This window comes from Chenopodium album, chromosome 18 (assembly GCF_948465745.1).
Source record: "Chenopodium album chromosome 18, dcCheAlbu1.1, whole genome shotgun sequence".
In the NCBI taxonomy this organism is placed as follows: Eukaryota; Viridiplantae; Streptophyta; class Magnoliopsida; order Caryophyllales; family Amaranthaceae; genus Chenopodium; species Chenopodium album.
The window spans coordinates 41895475-41913996 of NC_137851.1; the positions used below are offsets into that span (position 1 = coordinate 41895475).

Genomic DNA, 18522 nt, shown 5'->3' on the forward strand with positions numbered 1-18522 from the left:
ATTCTAGCATAGTAACCATCATTATAGAAAAACTCAAATAATCCCAAAATTTAATTTCCATTCGCCCTTGGTAATGAATATTCTCATCATATCCCCTTTATCGTTATATTCACTGCCAATCATTTATCCAAAGTTCTTGTATACACTCCTCCAAACTTTTGAAAAATTTATGTAGTTTAAAACGACATTCTTAGGTGCTCCATGGAGCCTCAGATCACCACCTTCTTGACGTAATTTCCTCACAAGTTCATTTATCGCAATTCAAGGATATTGTTTCCATGTTTCGATCTAAAAGTCAATTTTTAACAATCCATTGAGAATAAATCTCACTTTCAACTGGAATCCCGTATGGTAATATCTTTCCCTGTGATTCTCCTATGCTTAAATTTAACTTCTTGCATGCCAAATCCAATGTTTGATCACATAATTGCTAGTTCATTAATCATTCTAGACCATCAAAACACCTTCTCAATTCTGTATATACTTTATTCTCTTGTAAGTGCACCCAAATGTGATGAATTGTGTCTTGCTTTCCCCATGAGTTTTCCATAAACTCTTCGAAATTGCGAAGTTCTCACCATCCACCTTATTCTATCAAGTTTCCAGGTTCATTGATAGACATAGTAGTCATTGCTTAATTAATCTTTTCACATATTCGATTAACTCCTATAGTCGAAACTAGTTCTCCTTTATCTCCTCGAATCATGTAAATTATACACCAAATTGCACAACTTATTCCTTAACGATCTCTCTTCCCATGACTTCAAGGTTCAACCTTTCCATTTTTAAACAACTCCTATGCTACAATCATTGCGTTCATTCCATGTCTCAGCTTTTGATTAGATTATCCTCAACTACAATAACTTCAGTTAAGTTCAGTTTAAGAAAAATAAGTTCAGATAAGAGTTACCCAAGTTCAAATTACAACTAAAATAGTTTTAATAAAGTCTAATAAGTTCAGGAAATTAATAAAGTACAGATAAGATTAGATAAGTTCAAAAATCAGGTGAATAGAACACACCCTTATTATAGATTAGATACGGTAATGTAGAGTACTTATCTCTAATTTTAGTTTACTGACATGTTATGAGTTTAAAATTGAGTTAAAATTTTTTTCTAAGTAGAAAACGAACAATACATTTTATATATTAACGATTAAAGATTCAAGGGAATATAGATTTTATAGATTAACGATTAAAAAATATTTTATTTATTTAAGTTGTAATTATTGTTCTATTTTTAGGCTGTATATATATATTTTTTTTTAATTATCAGCTATCTTATTTTTTTTTTTTTAAAAAAAGAAAAAACAAATTTTGGCGGATTTTTTGTTGTGAACGCGACACGTGTACTTTAGGGATAAGATTGGTGATTACTTTAGTTGATAGTGTTGATGATTGATAGGGGAAGGATCCGGTAAGAACCTTCTTATATATAAGAACCCAATCTTATATAAGAATAAATCTCAACCGTAGGATTAGATTGAGATGAGTGGTCATGATTAAAACAAAATAAAAACCAATTTTAATCTTTGAAAATTTGTCAAAAAAAATTAGAAGCACATTTTGCGAAAAAAAACCTTTTACAAGATTTTTGGTTAAAAAAACCACCACGTTCATTTTTTTGCGAGAGGAAACTCATTTTCTTAATAATCCTCTAATTTACTTAAATAGACTCTATTTTCCTCCCATTTCTTCTAATTTACCTCTAACCACCAATTACTTAATAATTAGATTTAATTTATACATAAAAAAACCCACCATCCCAACCACCAACCAACCATCCCTTCCCCTTCTTCCTCCCTTGGAAGCAACCCCCTCAACCACCGGACCCGGCGCCTAGATCCCCATACCTCCGACGACCTACCTCCACCGCCGGCTGACCCTCCCTTTCCCCTTATCCCCATTGACGACCACCACCTCCCTTCAAATTTTTGATTCTTATTTACTTTAACATGCTCAAAATCAAGTCCAAATCAATTGCAATTTGTTTCTAAATCACCCTAACATCACATACATGCATAATCAAAGCCACAAAAAGCATCAATTGCAAACAAGATGCACAAAATTAAAAAATCCCCAAATCAATTTTTAGGGTTTTTTTCAAAATCAAGGAGGTGGTTGTCGGACGGTGATTAGGGGGAAAGGGAGCGAGGGTCGTGTGGCCGTGGAGGAGATCGCTAGGGGTGAGGGGATTTGGACAGCAGGTCCAGTGAGGGAGAGGGTTGATGCCATGGGAGGAGGAAGGAGAAGGAAGGGGAGGGGGAAAGGGAGGAGGAAGGGGGGGTGGGGGGGGGTCGTAGTTTTTTTATATATTAATTAAATCTAATTATTAAGTAATTTGGTGGGTTAGAGGTTAGTTTGAAGAAATGAGAAGAAATTAGAGTCTAATTAAGTCAATTAGAGGGTAATTAGGGAAATAGGTTTCCTCTAAAAAAAATGAACGTGGTGGTTTATTTTTAACCATAAAGGTTTTAAAATGTTTTTTTTATGTAAAATAAAAGTGGAAAGCTAAACGTTGCCCTTGAATCTCTAACTAACGCCCACAAAATAACCTAAAATGACGTACGTAGCCTTATTATAAAAATAATTATTTTTACTTAAACTTGACACTTTTACCTTTAGATTAAAATTATAAAGGTGTAATTGTAAGTGGTAAATGATGGTGGTGGTGGGGGGTTAAAATTATGATTGTAATGGTAAATTCTTGGTTTATATCTATGAGGGTAAATTCGTAAAACACATTTTATTTTACGGGCATTAGTTAGAGATCTGAGTGCGGTATTTAAAAATCCTAAAAAAAAAAACACAACCCTAAGTTTCTCTCTCTTCGTTATACAATCACGACTTTCTCTTTCCTCAAACCCTCAAAAAATCTCCATAAAATTTGCAATCTGAAGGATTTTAAAATCAGGTACGTTTTTTTCGATTTTATTCACATTTTCATGAATTTCGCATGATGTTTAAGTCAATTTTTGCGATTTTTCTGATTTGATTTTCATGAATTTCGCATGAGTTCAAGTCGATGTTTGAAGCAATTGTATCATTTTCTGATTTGATTTTCATTAGGCGATTTTAGGGTTCAAATTTCAGCGATTGTAGGGCTCGGACTTCAGCGATTTTAGGGCTGGAATTTTCAGCGGACTAGGGTTCGAATTTCAGCGATTTTAGTTTTCGAATTTCAGCGCTACTCTCAATTATTTATTGTCTGATTTTTTTTTTTTGTTTTTTACGTCATTTTACATTTTTTCGATTTTTTTTTTTGGTTTTTTTGGCGTGATTTTAGTAGCTTTTTGGTTCTTGAAGGCAACCCCCTGTACTATATAGACGAAGGAGAAATTATTTCTTAGTTTTTTTGGGCGATTTATGTGCGTTTTTTTGGCTGATTAATGTGCGATTGTTTTGGTTGTTGGTGTCGTCGTTGTGTGGCTACTGCTGTTGTTTTGCGGCTGCTATGGTGGTGTGAATTTGGTGGTGGTTGTTGGCTGTGATTGGTGGCAGAGGAATGAGAATGTTGGTGATGTTGGCAGAGGTGGAGGGTGTATTAGGTGGTGGCGTAATGCCGTGGTGGGTATGGTGTATCCTCACTTTCCAAACAACTCCATAGCCTTTCTTCAATAAATTAGTTCAGTGATTCACGAGGTTGTGTGTTTTTTTATTTTATTATTTTATTATATCTTTAGCAAGAATGTAGAATAGGAGAACTGGGCTAGGAGGCATATATTTTTTTTTTTGCTTGAAGTTTTGAGTTTCTTAACAACTTTGGTACGTACTTTTTAAACTGAAGTGATTGTCTAGTTTAAACTGGTTAATTTTTTGTCATTTGAACTTCTAAGGGAAGAACTATAAGAATTTTTATGTAAAGTATGACGTGGACTGTACTATCATATTGGGACCTAATTTTTTTTTTGGGCATGGAGTTATAGTTGTGGATATCAGCTTTTCCATATATATATATATATATATATATATATATATATATTGTGATTGATGAGGGGTTTGTATGGGCTGCTTGTTTGACTTGAACTGGAGCTTCGATTTCAAAACGTTTGACTATTTGAATAGGTTGTATCTAAGTTCTCATTAATTAACATGAGTGGTTGTTGTTACTTGTTCCTTTGCTCTTGGACATGAGTGATAGCACCACTTTCCTTGTGCCAAAAAAGCGAGTGTACATGTTACTAATGTTTTTGATTTCTTGAAATTTTAGCAAAATGCAAGGCCAAAATGAAGAAAAATTAGAAGTTCCGAGAACAATTTCGTAAGATTATGGCCTATGTTCTTATATACTTCCTCCGTTTCTATTTATATTAAGGAGAGGAGAGATAGTGAGAGAGAAATGAAAAAGCAAGTGGGGTAGCTTGTAAATGCTAAGGTAAAAAATTTACCCCAAAAGGAAATGTATCAACTAAAAAAAAACCTTCCTAGAAAGGAATACGTGTCAACTGAAAAGAAACGGAGGTAGTATAGATAATCTAATATACTATAATCGTGCTTTGATTCTTCTTTTGTTTTATAAACATTTACAGATCTAAAAATTTGGAAGAAGAAGCCACTATTATACAAGAAGAAGAAATTACTTATATAAGAAAAAGGTAATTAATCTAATGTTCTAAAGTTTACCTTGTATGTTTTAAAGTTTGTTATAATGTTTTCCCTTGTGTTCCAAAGTTTTCCCCTGTGTTCTAAAGTTTCCATTATGTTCTAAAGATTATCATATATGTTTGAAAGCTTATTTTGTAATCTAATGTTGTCCAATATATTTAATGTTCATCTTAGCCCTTTATATTTGCACTCTATGTAAGTTTTGAACAAAATATACATGATTAGGAAGTTTTTCTTTTGTGGTTTTATTTGGTTATGTTTGGGATTGGTTAAGGTTTTGTTGTTAGAGGTTTGACATGGTTAATTTTTTTATTTTTTTATTTTTCTATCATGTTCTAAATTATAATTTATATTCTTGAGTATTTTCTGATTATGTTCTAAACTACTATTTAGCCCCCACTTTTTGTTAATTTTTTGTTTTTTTATTGTTCATTTGCATATTGGAATTGCTCTTGGATAAAAATTTAGACCAAAATAGGTTTGTAAATACAAATTGATGTGTGTAGCAGTTGAAAGAAGCATAATGAAAGGATTCAATCTAATACTAAAATATATCGTAGCAAAATTACATTGTACTTTGTATATAAATAACTTTTTCAATAGGAGAGAGAATATTTTTTACAATTTAAAACAAATTGCTGCAATCTTAAAGCTATGCATGGGTTAAATTTTTGTTAATATTTTCTTGGATGGAATGTTAAATTGCATATTGGGATTATTACCCATGGATTGTACATATATCCTAATTGTATTGTGGTAGTAGAATGAAATTAAGCATAATGCGAGAAATCAATCTAAACCTTTAAATTAAATTCTGAAGGTATCACATATGCATCATACAAGCAGCCCAATAATTTAACACTGTAAAAAGATTCTATCTTGTACTGTTCTAGCTTTGTTAACATGTATTTCTATCTTGTTATCTTCAATCTCTCCCATTGAACTCCTCATTAGTGTCTTTGCCTTAGAAGAACTGGCAGTTGACTGTCTCCCCTTCATAAGCTTCCTGTTGTAAGCTGCTAGAAATTGCCATATCCATTCATATATTGCCATTTTCTCTAATAGAATAACATTAACCCACAAAGTCTCTACAAGATTGCTAGCTCAAAAATATGAATTCAATTTTTTCCAAGGCTAAATTCAAAAGTACAGTAGCTAACACATGTATGACATTAAAAAATCAATGTTAATAGACTTTTGGGAAACCACAAGAATATTGCCCTTATATCTATATTTCTTTCTATTCTTTTGATGAAACCTACCTCCAATTTGAAGACAAAGTATATGTCTTCTTCATTAAGATAAGCAAATACGAAGTATAAAACTACCGTTCAACTAAAATAATGCAAGAATGAAATTGAAGCTAATTTAAGGAAAATGCATGACTAAAAGAATTCCAGATTTTAGTGTAATGAAGCTACACATCTCCCACAATAAGCATATGTGCATGTGTGATAGCAACCCCAAACTAAATTATTGAGTCTAATATACCACATTACCAATCATCTCCACCAATTCGGAGAACTCATATAACTAAGATGTCACTCCATTATGACAAATACCATAATTGAGGTACTATCTCACCATTCATTTTGCCATACGCCTCATTGTGGGGCGATTGAACAAGGTACTCTCCAAGGTCAAGTCCAAATCATTTAAGGAAAAGAAGTTAACACATGGTGTGACTAAGGTTACACAAAATATAGGAAAATTAAACCCTAATAGTACTCTTTGGATGAGTAATGTTGATTCAATATTTTGCATCTTTTTCTTCAGCGTGCTAAGTCATTCAATATTATGCAAAGAAATTATTATTAAATTGAAAGAAAACATATAAGATATATAGCATTAAAAGGATTTATTCTCCAATTTTGACAGTGATATACTATATCAATGTTTAAGCAAAATTATCCAAATGAAAAACACCCACCAATGCTCCTCATTCTCCTCATTCACCTGCAACCCCAAACAAAATAGAGCAGCATCCCAAGTATTCAAGTATCAATAGAAATCAACCTATTAAATACAAAAATGCCATGTAATATAAGTAATAATAAATGAACAGAGCAATAGTTTTTGGTGAATAATTTTAAACATGTTGGTTTATACCTTCAATTCACCTCACATCTTCGTTTTTAACCATAGTTACTTATATAATAAGCAGAGATTAATATTCAAGAAAACAAAAAGTGAATTGAAACATAAGGCATGGAAAAAGATACTCATTTAACAACAAATTATGTTTTTGTATTTTCAATATTTTGGATTTCCAAACAAAATATCTTTATCTAATTGCTGTGAAGTATGCATCATAAAATGAATTCTGAACTCTTTTCTTTGTGCACATGATATACCTGAGTCATATCCACTAGTATTATGCAATATAGATACTATAAATCAAAATCCACAACAAAACCAAACAAAAAAAAATTACAGAATCTTCCTGCTCATATTTAGCCCAAATAAAAACTGCACAAACTTGACCCAAATAAAAACTGCACAACTTGCGATTCCATCAGCCTAGTCGAAAGACAAGCATAATTGTCAAAAAAAAAAAATGATACTGCTCGTACCTTTGGAAATAATTGATTAAAATTTCAGAACCATATAAAGCTTTTCACAATTTGAAACCTATAAATCAACATGCATGAGTGAAATTGATTGGATATTAACTTATTAAAAGAGTTAGTTATTTTATGAAAATATAGTATATCAAACATAAGAAAAAATAAAATAATTTTCAGAAAAATTAAAAGTGCTGATACAGTTTTATTTCAGAAGATTAAAAACAAAATTTAAAAAATCAATAAATATATCAAAAAGAACATTGATTATGCAATTGACATATAAATATACATTGAAAAATCATTACCAAATAAATGACAGAAAAATACCTTTGAACTCTCTGATAATTATCTCATAGAAACTGTAAATTCGACGCATCTATCAACCCTGATTATCAGAACTTAAAATACACATGAAGGAATTAAAAATTTCAAAGAAAATTAAACATCTATACTAATATTTTAACACAGAAATTAAAAGGGAATGGATATTACAACACACCATGAAAAAAATCAGAGAGATCGTTAGAGAAAAAAAGAGAATTGATCAAATACCAATGACGAATTGGGGTATGAATTAAGTATTTACAAATATTGAAATAGGGAAACAGACTAGCGTCGTTTGGGAAAACAGAGAAACAGATAAAGCTTGAAATATATCGTGCGATTAAGAGAATCCAAAAGACGCAAAGAATCCCTTTGATAATTGTTGATTGTTTTTTTTGATGATAGGGTAAGTGCTGTTGTTTTAGATTTTATGGGTTGTATATGTACCGGTTGGAGTAGAAGATCCCAGATAATTTTTTTTAAACAAAAAAAAAAACCCTAAGTTTAAGGGGTGACACGTGGATAGCTTAAATTTCTTTTAAATTTTCCTATTATTAAATACGATTACATGTATATGTTCTAAATTATTTTCTAAAGTATTTATGATTGTGTTCAAAATTGTCAATGTTCGAAAGTATATCTAATTATGTTTAAAATTATATGTCTATGTTCTAAAGATTATCATATATGTTCTAAATTACACAAAGCTTATTTTATGTTCATCTTAGCACTTTATATTTGTACTGTATGTTATTTAAATTATGATTTTAATCATTTATATTTGATTTTACAGGAAAGTTATTGGAAATGTTGAAGCGGAAGTAATTGACAAAGTGGAATTTGAGAAACATGTTAAAAATCAAAATATTACTAAACGACGTAGCAAGCTTCCATCAAGGCTTCAATCACCTCGAAAATTGAAAAAAAAGGAAAAAGAAGAAAGAGATAAAAAAGAAGAAACAAAAGAAGAAGATGATGATGATAAGGATGATGTTGATGATGAGATGGATGAACCAAAGTTAGGGGAGAAAGATGATGAAAGAGAGGACGTGGATGATGTTAGTAAAAAGGTTCTAAATTATTTGTTGAAGTTCTAAATTATATGCTTATGTCATAAATTGCATTTTATATTCTACATTTCATGCTTATGTTCTAAAGTACATGATTTAAATGATATGTTTGTGTTCTAAAATTAGTTTATCATGTTCTAATGTATATGCTTATATTTTAAATTATTTGCTTATGTGTGTAACTTTATTTTTGTAATCTACATTCTTACGTTCTAAAGTTTATGTTTTAAATGATATGCTTATGTTCTAAACTTTATTTGAAATATAGGAAAAAAAAATATTATTTAACAATAAATTATATGCTTATGCTTTAAAGTATGTGTTTTTAACAATAAACTTATGTTCTAAGTAGATACATGTGTTCTAAATTATATCCTTATGTTCTACATTATGTTGATGAATGTCCTAAAGTTCATGTTCTAAGTCAAATATTTTTCTTCTAATTTGTGTTCTTATATTCTGAATTGATTGCTTATTTTCTAAAATATGTGCTTATTTTCTGAACTTTTTTCCAAGAGTGTTTCGAAAAAAAATGTGAAAAGTAGGAAAAGAAAGATCGAAAAAGAAGAGGAAGATGAGGATGTCCAAGTCAACAAAGAGGAAAAGAATCTAAACAAGATGTTACGTTATCAAAGAGTTCCTCCTAAGAAATTCATGAAAACAGTGTTGAAAGATCTTTCTGATAAGCATAAACAAGCAATTAAGAAAATTGGATTTGGAGCTTTTTTGGAATTGGATGAACCATTTTATGCCGATTCTCAGTAAGCACTAGCGTTAAGTTTTTTTATTTTTTATTTTTTATTTGGCAAATTTTTATATGTGGTTGGCCACAATTTTATAGTTAGGGGTTACTCAAGGGGTTAATACTTGTGGGTTTACTCAATTAAGGGTTACTCGAGTTATTCGGCTAGGGGTTACTTGATTTTACTCTAGTTATTCGATCGGGTTTACTTCGTTAGGGCCTTAGGGGTTGTTACTCGGTTAGGGGTTACTTAGAGGGGTTTGGTTGGTTAGGAGTAACCCCCAAAATCCTCCTTTTTATTTTTATGTTATGTACTCCCTCTGTCCCATAATATAGTTCCTATTATGTTTTTTACACGGTATTTAAGAAATGGGAAAAGTGGAAGAAGTACATTTAAAGTGGAAAAAAGCTAGAAATAAGTTAGACAAAAGTATAAAGCATGTGGATAATTTAAAGGGAAAAAAGTGAAAAAGTACAATTATAAACAAAAGTTCGAGAGAAAAAGTGAAAAAAGTACATTGCAAGTGGATAAGTTAAGGGTAGATTAGGAAGTTTAATGAATAAGGTTAAAAAATTGAGGGTATAATAGTCTTTACGTACTATCCAAAACTAGAAACGGGAATAACATTTTGGTTCTCCAAAATAGGAAAACATGTACTTTATTGTGGGACGAAGGGAGTATAATATATATATATATATATATATATATATATATATATATATATATATATATAGTGTTTTAAATTGTATAATGTTCAACAATTCTTATGTTCTAAATTAGTTTTAGATTATGCTCTAAAATACGGTTATTTCACAAATGTCACTTAGTACTTAAAAAATTCACCAACTGCCATTAAGGTTTTCAAAATTCACTAAATGTCATCGAGCTTTTAAAAAATTCACCAAATGACACTAATTTATGACACGTTAGTCATGATATGATTGATTCATTTTAATATTTATTTTAATTAATAAAAATAATAGTATTTTTATTTTCTTTAAATAATTTATCTTAATTAATAAAAATAATGATATGATTGGTTCATTTTAATAATTTATTTTAATTTATAAAAATAATTTTTTTCTCGATTTTCGTGACAAATATTGCTCGGGTAAAGTTTTGAAGTCATTTTGAACCTTTATGGTTACAAATTAAGCTCGAAATTGGAAAAAAAAACGTAAATGCCTCGTTTTGTGTGTTGAAAAATATCTCGATTAGCATGTTGTATTTTTTTAACCACAAAAATTGATTGCACAAGGTTTTGGGGGTCATTTTAACTCTTTATGGATACAAATCTAGCTCGGAATTGACAAAAAAATAACATAAATGCTCCGTGTGTTAGAAAAATATTTCGATTTTCATGATTAAAAAATACGACACGTTAATCGAAATATTTTTCGACACAAATTACGGAGCATTTACGTGAATTTTTTCCCAAAGCTTAATTTGTACACATAAAAGATCATAATGACCTCAAAGCTTTAATCAAGTAATTTTCGTCACGAAATTCGAGAAAAAATATTATTTTTATTTATTAAAATAAATGATTATTGTGTATTACTTTTAAAAAGTAATGACATTTGATGAAATAATTTTGTAAAGTAATGGCATTTGATGAAATAATTTTATAACGTAATGGCATTTGGTGAAATAAAAATTGCATTAACTTAGAGTTAACATCTATATGTAATTAATGGCACGAGGTGTTATTGTATTGTTTGTTAGTGACATTTGGTGAATTTTGAAATCCTTATGATATTTGATGAATTTTTTAAGTACTCAATGCCATTTGGTGAAAAGTCGTTTAAAATACTTATGTTCTAAACAATCTAGTTGTGCCTTATGATTTCCAAATTTAAGTTCGACATATGGTTCTATTCTAAATGTATTTTGTATTCTAAATCTTGACAACTTTAATTTAATTCTAGGATGATAGAAAATCTTCTTAAGAATTTCGATTCCAAAAGATGTTGCTTGGTGCTACCTGGTAGAAAAGAAGAAATATTTTTCGATGAATCTGATGTTCACATGACCTATGGGTTGCCCATCGGAAGCATAAAAATTCATGAACCACCGGAGGTACCCAATGAGAAATGGGAAAAGTTTTTACAAAATTGGAGAAAAGGCTTTGGCTTACAAAAGGTATGAATATTTTAATTTAAAATGTCAGTTATGTAGTTATTTAACCTATGTTTTAAAGTTTAAGTATAATGTTCCAAATTTTATTTCTACTTATCTTTTAATAGTGTTCTAAAGCTGTTATTTGGGTTATTCTTTAAAATTGTATTTTCTCCTTATGTTCTAAAGTGGTTATTGGCATATGTTCTATTTTCTGCTTATGTTCTAAATTATACTATATGCTCTAAAGTATTTTTTTGTATGTTCTAAACAATGTATAATAAACATAAATTAGTTTGAAATCATAACCTCTTATGTTCTAAAATATTTTTATACTTGTGTTCTAAAATATTTTCTGTATATTAATTATTAGTTCCACCTATGTTCTAATTTTTATGTGTTTTTTTGTCTCTTAAAGGGTGCTCCAACAAACAAACAATTGATTAATAGGATGGAAAAGGTGAAAGAGGTAGATAAAAAGAGAAAGAAAGTTTCCAATGAATTCATTTGGAATTTCTTGGTTGGTGTGGTCAATAGTTGTATCTGCTTAACTAACAACAAAGCACTATACATTAAATTTTTGTATAGTTGTATGGATACGAAGAAAATAGTTAAGCTGGATTGGTGCACTTTTGTTAAGGACCACTTGATGGAATCTTGTAAGGAATGTCAAGATGGAAAATCTTACTTCACGGGTCCTTTAATTTTTTTTATGGTAATGTTAATTACTTACCATTATTTATATGTTACTACCTCTGTTAAATATTATGTGTAACTTTTTCCAAAAATGGACCATACATTATTTGCAACAAATGTTTTATTTCCTTTTTAGGTTATCATTTCTCTTTATCTCTCTCCTCATCACATGCATCCTACTTTTTCTGTCTCCATTTTACACTCACAAACAAATTTTGCCTACAAGTATGTGTTTCCTTTTAAAGTTGCACATAATTTAACGGAGGTAGTATTTATATTATGTTCTAAATTTTACCCTATATGTTCTAAAGTCTATTATGTATATTCTAAAGTTTATCCAGCATGTTTTAGGTAACTTCTTTTGATCGTGTACAAAGAAAAGGGTTGGAGATACCACGAGAAGTTCCATTAATATCACTGTGGAACAAAGAAAGGATTCATATGAGAATAAAATTTAAAAAAGACCTTGGATTTGGACAAGGAAAAGTATTGAAAAAAGTAAAATTGGATGTGGTATGATTTTCGTATATGCTTATTTTCTAAATTTTATTCTATATGTTCTAAAGTTTATACTTTATATTCTAAAGTTTATTATGTGTGTTCTAAAGTTTATCCTGCATATATTCTAAAGCTTATACTTTGTTCTAAAGTTTATTATGTATGTTCTAAAGTTTGTAATTTATTCATATCATGATTTGTTGGGTGAAATCAAGAAACAACAAAATTGGAGGATAAGAAAAAGAAAAATGAAGAGCCATCAATGGTAATTAGACCTTTTATATTATGCTTATCTTTTAAAAATTGTAGATAATATATATTCTTATCTTTTGATATATGTAATTTATGTAATAACAAAAGTTAGTAATTTATTTGTATTATAATGTGTAGGATGAGAACAAAAAACCGGAGGATAAGAAAAAGAAAAATGAAGGTCCATCAATGATAATTATACCTTATGTTTAGACTCGTTTATTTATATATGAACAAGCTTTGACCGAGCTTGTTTGTGAGCTTTTCGCGAGTGTATTGGCTCACTAACGTCTCTAATTGTTCATTTTGGGATAAAGAAAACTTTTTAACAAAATAAACAACAAAACCTTAATCCCAAAATATGGGGTCGGTTAAACATAAATCAGTATAATGAATCGTAAAAGTAGTCTGCATAAATTCTCTCCCTGCAATCTTCTCTGTTTGAAGCCACATTTTATCCGGTTCCAATAGCTACATATCGTTTTCAACAAAATAAACAAAGGACAAAAAAAAAAGGTGGGGGAAAAACTTGTATTTCTTCTTCTCTAATGTGGTGGAGTGTTTCGAGCATACTGGAGTTGTATGTGTCTTCATCTTTCATATAAAAAGTGTATATATATGTTGTATTGCACGTGGGTGTTTATTTTGTATCATTATTATTATTATTATTATTATTATTTATTTATTTCTTTATTTATATTTATTTAATTTTTTTTTTATAATGAAATTTTAGGACCTAGGAATAGAGAACTATATAGAAGATCAAACACTTGCTCCTTGGATAAGTGCTTACAGAAAGAGGTCGAAGACAGAAAAGTATTCAGCATCACCTTTAATTCCCAGTGATAATTTTCAACATATTAGTATTTCTTCCTGCTACAGTTCTCCATAAGATAATGAGGTATGTTTGCAAGGAGTGGAATGATATAATCAGTGACCCAATATTTATTCATGCACACCTTGTTTGCTCATCTTTATTATCTTCTGGCGTCGTTCTTCAAAACCAGGCTGAGCCACAATGGGCTTACTGTCTTAATACTACTGGTCTCAAGCAGCTGAATATACATGAAATTCCATTTCCTGCCACTATATTAGATTCGTGTGATGGTCTGCTCTTGCTTCATGATAAGACAAATCCACAAGTATTGCATGTAATGAATCTCCTAACTAAAGCAAAATTGAGCCTCCCTCCTCTGACAGGAGTACGCATACTTGCTACACCTTATGTTGTTTTGGCCTTTACCCCTTCTTCCAGGCAATACAAAGTGGTTGTTGTATATGTTTCTCTTGTCTCTGAAACAGGAAAACCAGTAGATGTTTTGGGTTTCAGAGTTAATGACCTGTCTAAAACTGTAAGGAATGTGCATCTTATGGTATGTACAGTAGCTGTCGACAAAACCTGGAGAACCATTGACTGTCATTCAATGACAATGAATGAAGATGCAGATATGTCATTTCTGAGTCAGAGGACACTGATGGTTCCACCGATTTCTAGAGCAGGGTTTGTTTATTGGTATCCTTGTATTATTAACTTTGGTCTTGCCTTGGATGTGGATTCTGAAACCATGTATCGGTTCCCTGCACCAGAAGATTTCGCGGGTGACAAAGCTCCGAAGGAATTCATATTTAGGACAAAGACAGGTATGGGTCTGATGAATGCCAATGATATTCCAGTATGCAAGATTTGGGAAATGGTAGACCCAAAATCTGGCACTTGGGTTAGAGGTAGGGATTTTAATTCACGTGATATGTATTGTAGGCTTCAGAGTGTGCTTCATACTTCTAAGATTGGAGGTAGTAGACCTTGGTTTAGTTTGGAACATGAGGATCTTCTGCTTTCCACTCCAGTGGACGACAAGTATGATTTGGTTTGTTACAACAGGAAAACAGGGTATATTTGGTCTTTTCCACTTCAATGGCCAAGCCAGCTTTACCTCCCACATTTCCACATAAATAGCTTGCTATCACCTAAAGGATAATCTCAGTTGTTGAACATGAAGCCCAATTGTAGTGTATATTGATAAATGAATGTGGGAATGGAGACTTAATTATTGACATTGTGCCCCAATTTGTCGCTTTGAGTCACTTGGAACTATTCTATATCTGTACTTACCTCAAAAAATGGTTTGGGGTGGTTAGTGTTCGTGATGAACAGTAACTTTTTGCCCCTTTCCATTTTTGCCCTGTCTTCAAGATGGATGAAGATTTTTAGGTTTTAATAAATTCGAATTACTCAGTAATTTTTTTATCTAATTAATATTTGGTTATATGATGCGGTGTTAATGAATTCGTTTTCTAATGATGTAAACTAGTAGCACTAGTATGTAGTATAATGCTCTTATGTTTGTAATTTCTGGAGTCTATTGTGCACTTTTCCTGTATGAGTTAATGGTTTATTTTGTTATCTTATCTTTAGTATAATCAAATCACCTTTTTTTGTAAAAAGAAGGAAAAGTTTAATAAGATGGAATCATTTGTTAAAAGTCTGGTATGCTCATTGTCAGAGTAAACTTTTTGGGTTGATTAGTTGTTTCTTTTTATTTTGACAGCCTTTGCATTAGGTATATAGAATGTTTTGCAGTTGTAGCAAAGCTCAGTTTGCAACTGGGGAAAAAAAATCTTGAAATTTTTACTCATATCATCTGGTTAATTCATGGTAATGAGGCAGTTGTGCTCTTAAGCTCTACAAGTAAGATAACTAACATGTTCAATTATATAGTTAGCTCGCTTGAGTTAATGGACAGAAAGATAATACTGACTACTGAGTCTGTATGTATACTTTTGTACTTGTATATTATTGAGGCAAGCAATAGGCATATATGATTGACAGATTGAGGCAAGCACCAAGGCACATTCAAGCAATGGTACTGTAGAAGGCAAAGCTGAGTATTTCATTATGTTAGGCATCTTTGATCTTTCAGTGTAATTCATAACCAGAAGCAGTAAGGAAATATGCAAGGCAGTATTACAGCCAGCATATATATTGTACACATCCTCCATATTCTGAATACACCATGTACAAAATTATATTCAGTTGATGAAATGGTGAGTGATGTACTACTACCTTAACTCCATAAGCTTGTAAGATACTCAGTAGTCAGTATAGCGCAATAACAGTGGAAAACAAGTTATCTACACAAAAAAGTTTCCATTGACAGGTGTTAAATCTGTTTATTATCAACTCACTTTGCATTTACGCGGTCTCTAATGAGTATTTTTCACTAATATCTTCAACTATTAAGTTAAAATTTTAAAGAGGTAATTTTGGTCAACTACATACCTTCCAGCTTGAGCCTCAAGCTCTGATTGATCTTCCGTAACGTCTTCCCCCTTTGTTTCTTCTTCCCCCTCGATTCTGCAGATCCAGCCATGAAATCCTCGACCTCCTTGATATGTTCTTCCACTAACTTCTTTTTATTTATTTTTTCTTTCCACTCTTTCAATCTTTCAAAGATGTTAGAGGTTTTCACTTTCTTGTCTGATGGGTTCTTTTCTTTTGGGTTTTTATTTGAAGTGGATGAGGTTGGTGCAGTTTCGGTTTGGTTTTTTTCTTGATCCTTGTAAGAAACCATGGTTAGAGGAGATGCAATTTCAGGTTCTGATTTTGGTTCGTTTTGGGAATTTTCAGAGGAGCTTAGGGAAGTGATGATTGCCATAGGTTTAAATCTTTGGAATATTTGAGAAGCTTTGAGAAAGATTTTCACAGAGGGTAAATATGATTTGACAGTGATGATGTAAGGTAGGTGAAAGATGCCTTTTACATTAAATGAACCGGTGTGAGATAATTTGGAAGGTTTAGTGTTGTTTGGTCAGTAATTGAACAAGTTCAATTTATTTCGAAATTCAAACAGGATTTTTTTATTCAAATTCTTTTTAAAATTCGTTTTCTTCCCAAATTCAATTTATTTTCAAAGATGCATTAAATTTTCAAAAAGAAAATACATATTTGGAACGCGCTTTATACTCATATGCAATGTACATTACTAATTACACACGTATTAGAGCGTTTGTGAACTAACCAACGGTGACACTTCAGCTATGTTTAGCACACCATAATTGTGGTAGAAGCCTTTTTATCTCTATTTGCATTAATTCTGATTTTTCCATATCTTGGAACTTCAGAAGCAATCAAGTCAGCTTGATCTTCCCAAGTTCCAATCTCAATTTCTCAAACCTTTCTCTGTACAAGGCCTTGGTTAGAATATAAGCAATTTGATTTTCAGTAGGACAAAATTCTAACTTAATGTGCCCTTGCTCCACATTATCTTTTAGAAAGTGATGCCTAATGTGGATATGTTTGACCTTTGAATGTTGAACTGGATCTTTAGAAATACAAATAGCACTTGTATTGTCACAATAAATGGGGACACATTCAAAAATAATTCCAAGATCTCTAACCTGTTGCTTTATCCATAACATTTGAGAACAACAAGCTGTTGCAGCTACATATTCAGCTTCAGCCGTGGACAAGGCAACTGTGTTTTGCTTCTTGGAACCCCAAGAAACTAAATAGGGTCCTAAAAATTGTGCCATACCTGAAGATCTTTTTCTATTAACCAAATCACATGCATAGTCAGCGTTAGTAAAACCATTTAAATCAAATGAGTCACTTCTAGGATAGAAGAGACCCAAATTATCAGTTCCTTTTAAGTAACGAAGGATTCTTTTTACTACTTTGAGGTGAGACTCCTTTGGATTAGCTTGGAACCTGACACATAAACCTACACTAAAAGATATATCAGGTCTACAAGCGGTTAAGTAAAGTAGAGAACCAATCATACCTCGATACATAATTTGATCTATGCAAGTTCCAGATGGATCTTCATCCAATCTAGTAGCTATTCCCATAGGAGTTTTGTTTGGCTTTGCATTATCAAGCTTGTATTTCTTTATCAGTTCCTTAATGAACTTCTGTTGGTGGATCATAATTCCTTCCTCAGTTTGCTTAATTTGCAAACCAAGAAAGAAGTTCAAAACTCCCATCATGCTCATCTCAAACTCTCCACTCATAAGATCAGCAAAGTACTTGCACAGAGATTCGTTAGTTGCACCAAAAATTATATCATCAACATAAATTTGTACAAATAAGATATCAGTTCTATTTGATTTTAAAAACAAAGTTTTATCAATTTTGCCTTGTTTAAAACCATTTTCAAGAAGGAACTTAGATAATCTTTCATACCATGCTCTAGGTGCTTGTTTAAGTCCATAGAGGGCTTTGTCAAGTTTATAAACATGGTTTGGAAACTCTGGATTTTCAAATCCAGGAGGTTGTTCCACATAGACGTCTTCTTTTAATAAACCATTTAAAAATGCACATTTTACATCCATTTGGTACAACCTAAATTCCATATAAGCAGCAAAAGCAATAAGTAAGCGAATAGCCTCTAACCTAGCTACTGGAGCAAATGTTTCCTCATAGTCTATTCCCTCCTGTTGATTGAAACCTTTGTACAACTAATCTTGCTTTGTTTCTGACAATAATACCATGCTCATCTAGTTTGTTCCTGTACACCCATTTTAGACTAATTGTCTTTTGATCACTTGGTCTTGGTTCCAGATGCCAAACTTTATTTCTTTCGAATTCATTCAGCTCAGCTTGCATAGCATTAATCCAGTCAGTGTCAGTTAAAGCTTCAACATAGTTCTT

The 18522-nt window shown here is 31.3% G+C and overlaps 2 protein-coding genes across 2 annotated transcripts; both read left to right on the forward strand.

The window, feature by feature from the left end:
- Window positions 1-2833: 2833 nt before the first annotated feature.
- Window positions 2834-15279, forward strand: LOC145592413 (uncharacterized). Its single transcript, XM_081648863.1, has 9 exons — window positions 2834-2913; window positions 4210-4260; window positions 4529-4594; window positions 8289-8565; window positions 9082-9326; window positions 11237-11450; window positions 11845-12141; window positions 12474-12635; window positions 13606-15279. Exons 2-9 carry the CDS (start codon window positions 4214-4216, stop codon window positions 13762-13764), a joined length of 1467 nt encoding a protein of 488 aa, XP_081504989.1. The 5' UTR covers window positions 2834-2913; window positions 4210-4213; the 3' UTR covers window positions 13765-15279.
- On the forward strand, window positions 13769-14851 carry LOC145592158 (uncharacterized). Its single transcript, XM_081648618.1, has one exon. It carries the CDS (start codon window positions 13769-13771, stop codon window positions 14849-14851), a length of 1083 nt encoding a protein of 360 aa, XP_081504744.1.
- Window positions 15280-18522: the final 3243 nt, after the last annotated feature.

What these genes read in the sequence shown, in the direction of transcription:
- LOC145592413 (XM_081648863.1), top strand. Translation starts at nt 4,214, where the DNA reads ATGCAAGGCCAAAATGAAGAAAAATTAGAAGTTCCGAGAACAATTTC. An exon ending in GAAGTTCCGAGAACAATTTC is followed by an intron (nt 4,261 to 4,528) that starts GTAAGATTATGG and finishes AAACATTTACAG; the next exon opens with ATCTAAAAATTTGGAAGAAG. An exon ending in AAGGCTTTGGCTTACAAAAG is followed by an intron (nt 11,451 to 11,844) that starts GTATGAATATTT and finishes TGTCTCTTAAAG; the next exon opens with GGTGCTCCAACAAACAAACA.
- LOC145592158 (XM_081648618.1), top strand. Translation starts at nt 13,769, where the DNA reads ATGAGGTATGTTTGCAAGGAGTGGAATGATATAATCAGTGACCCAATA.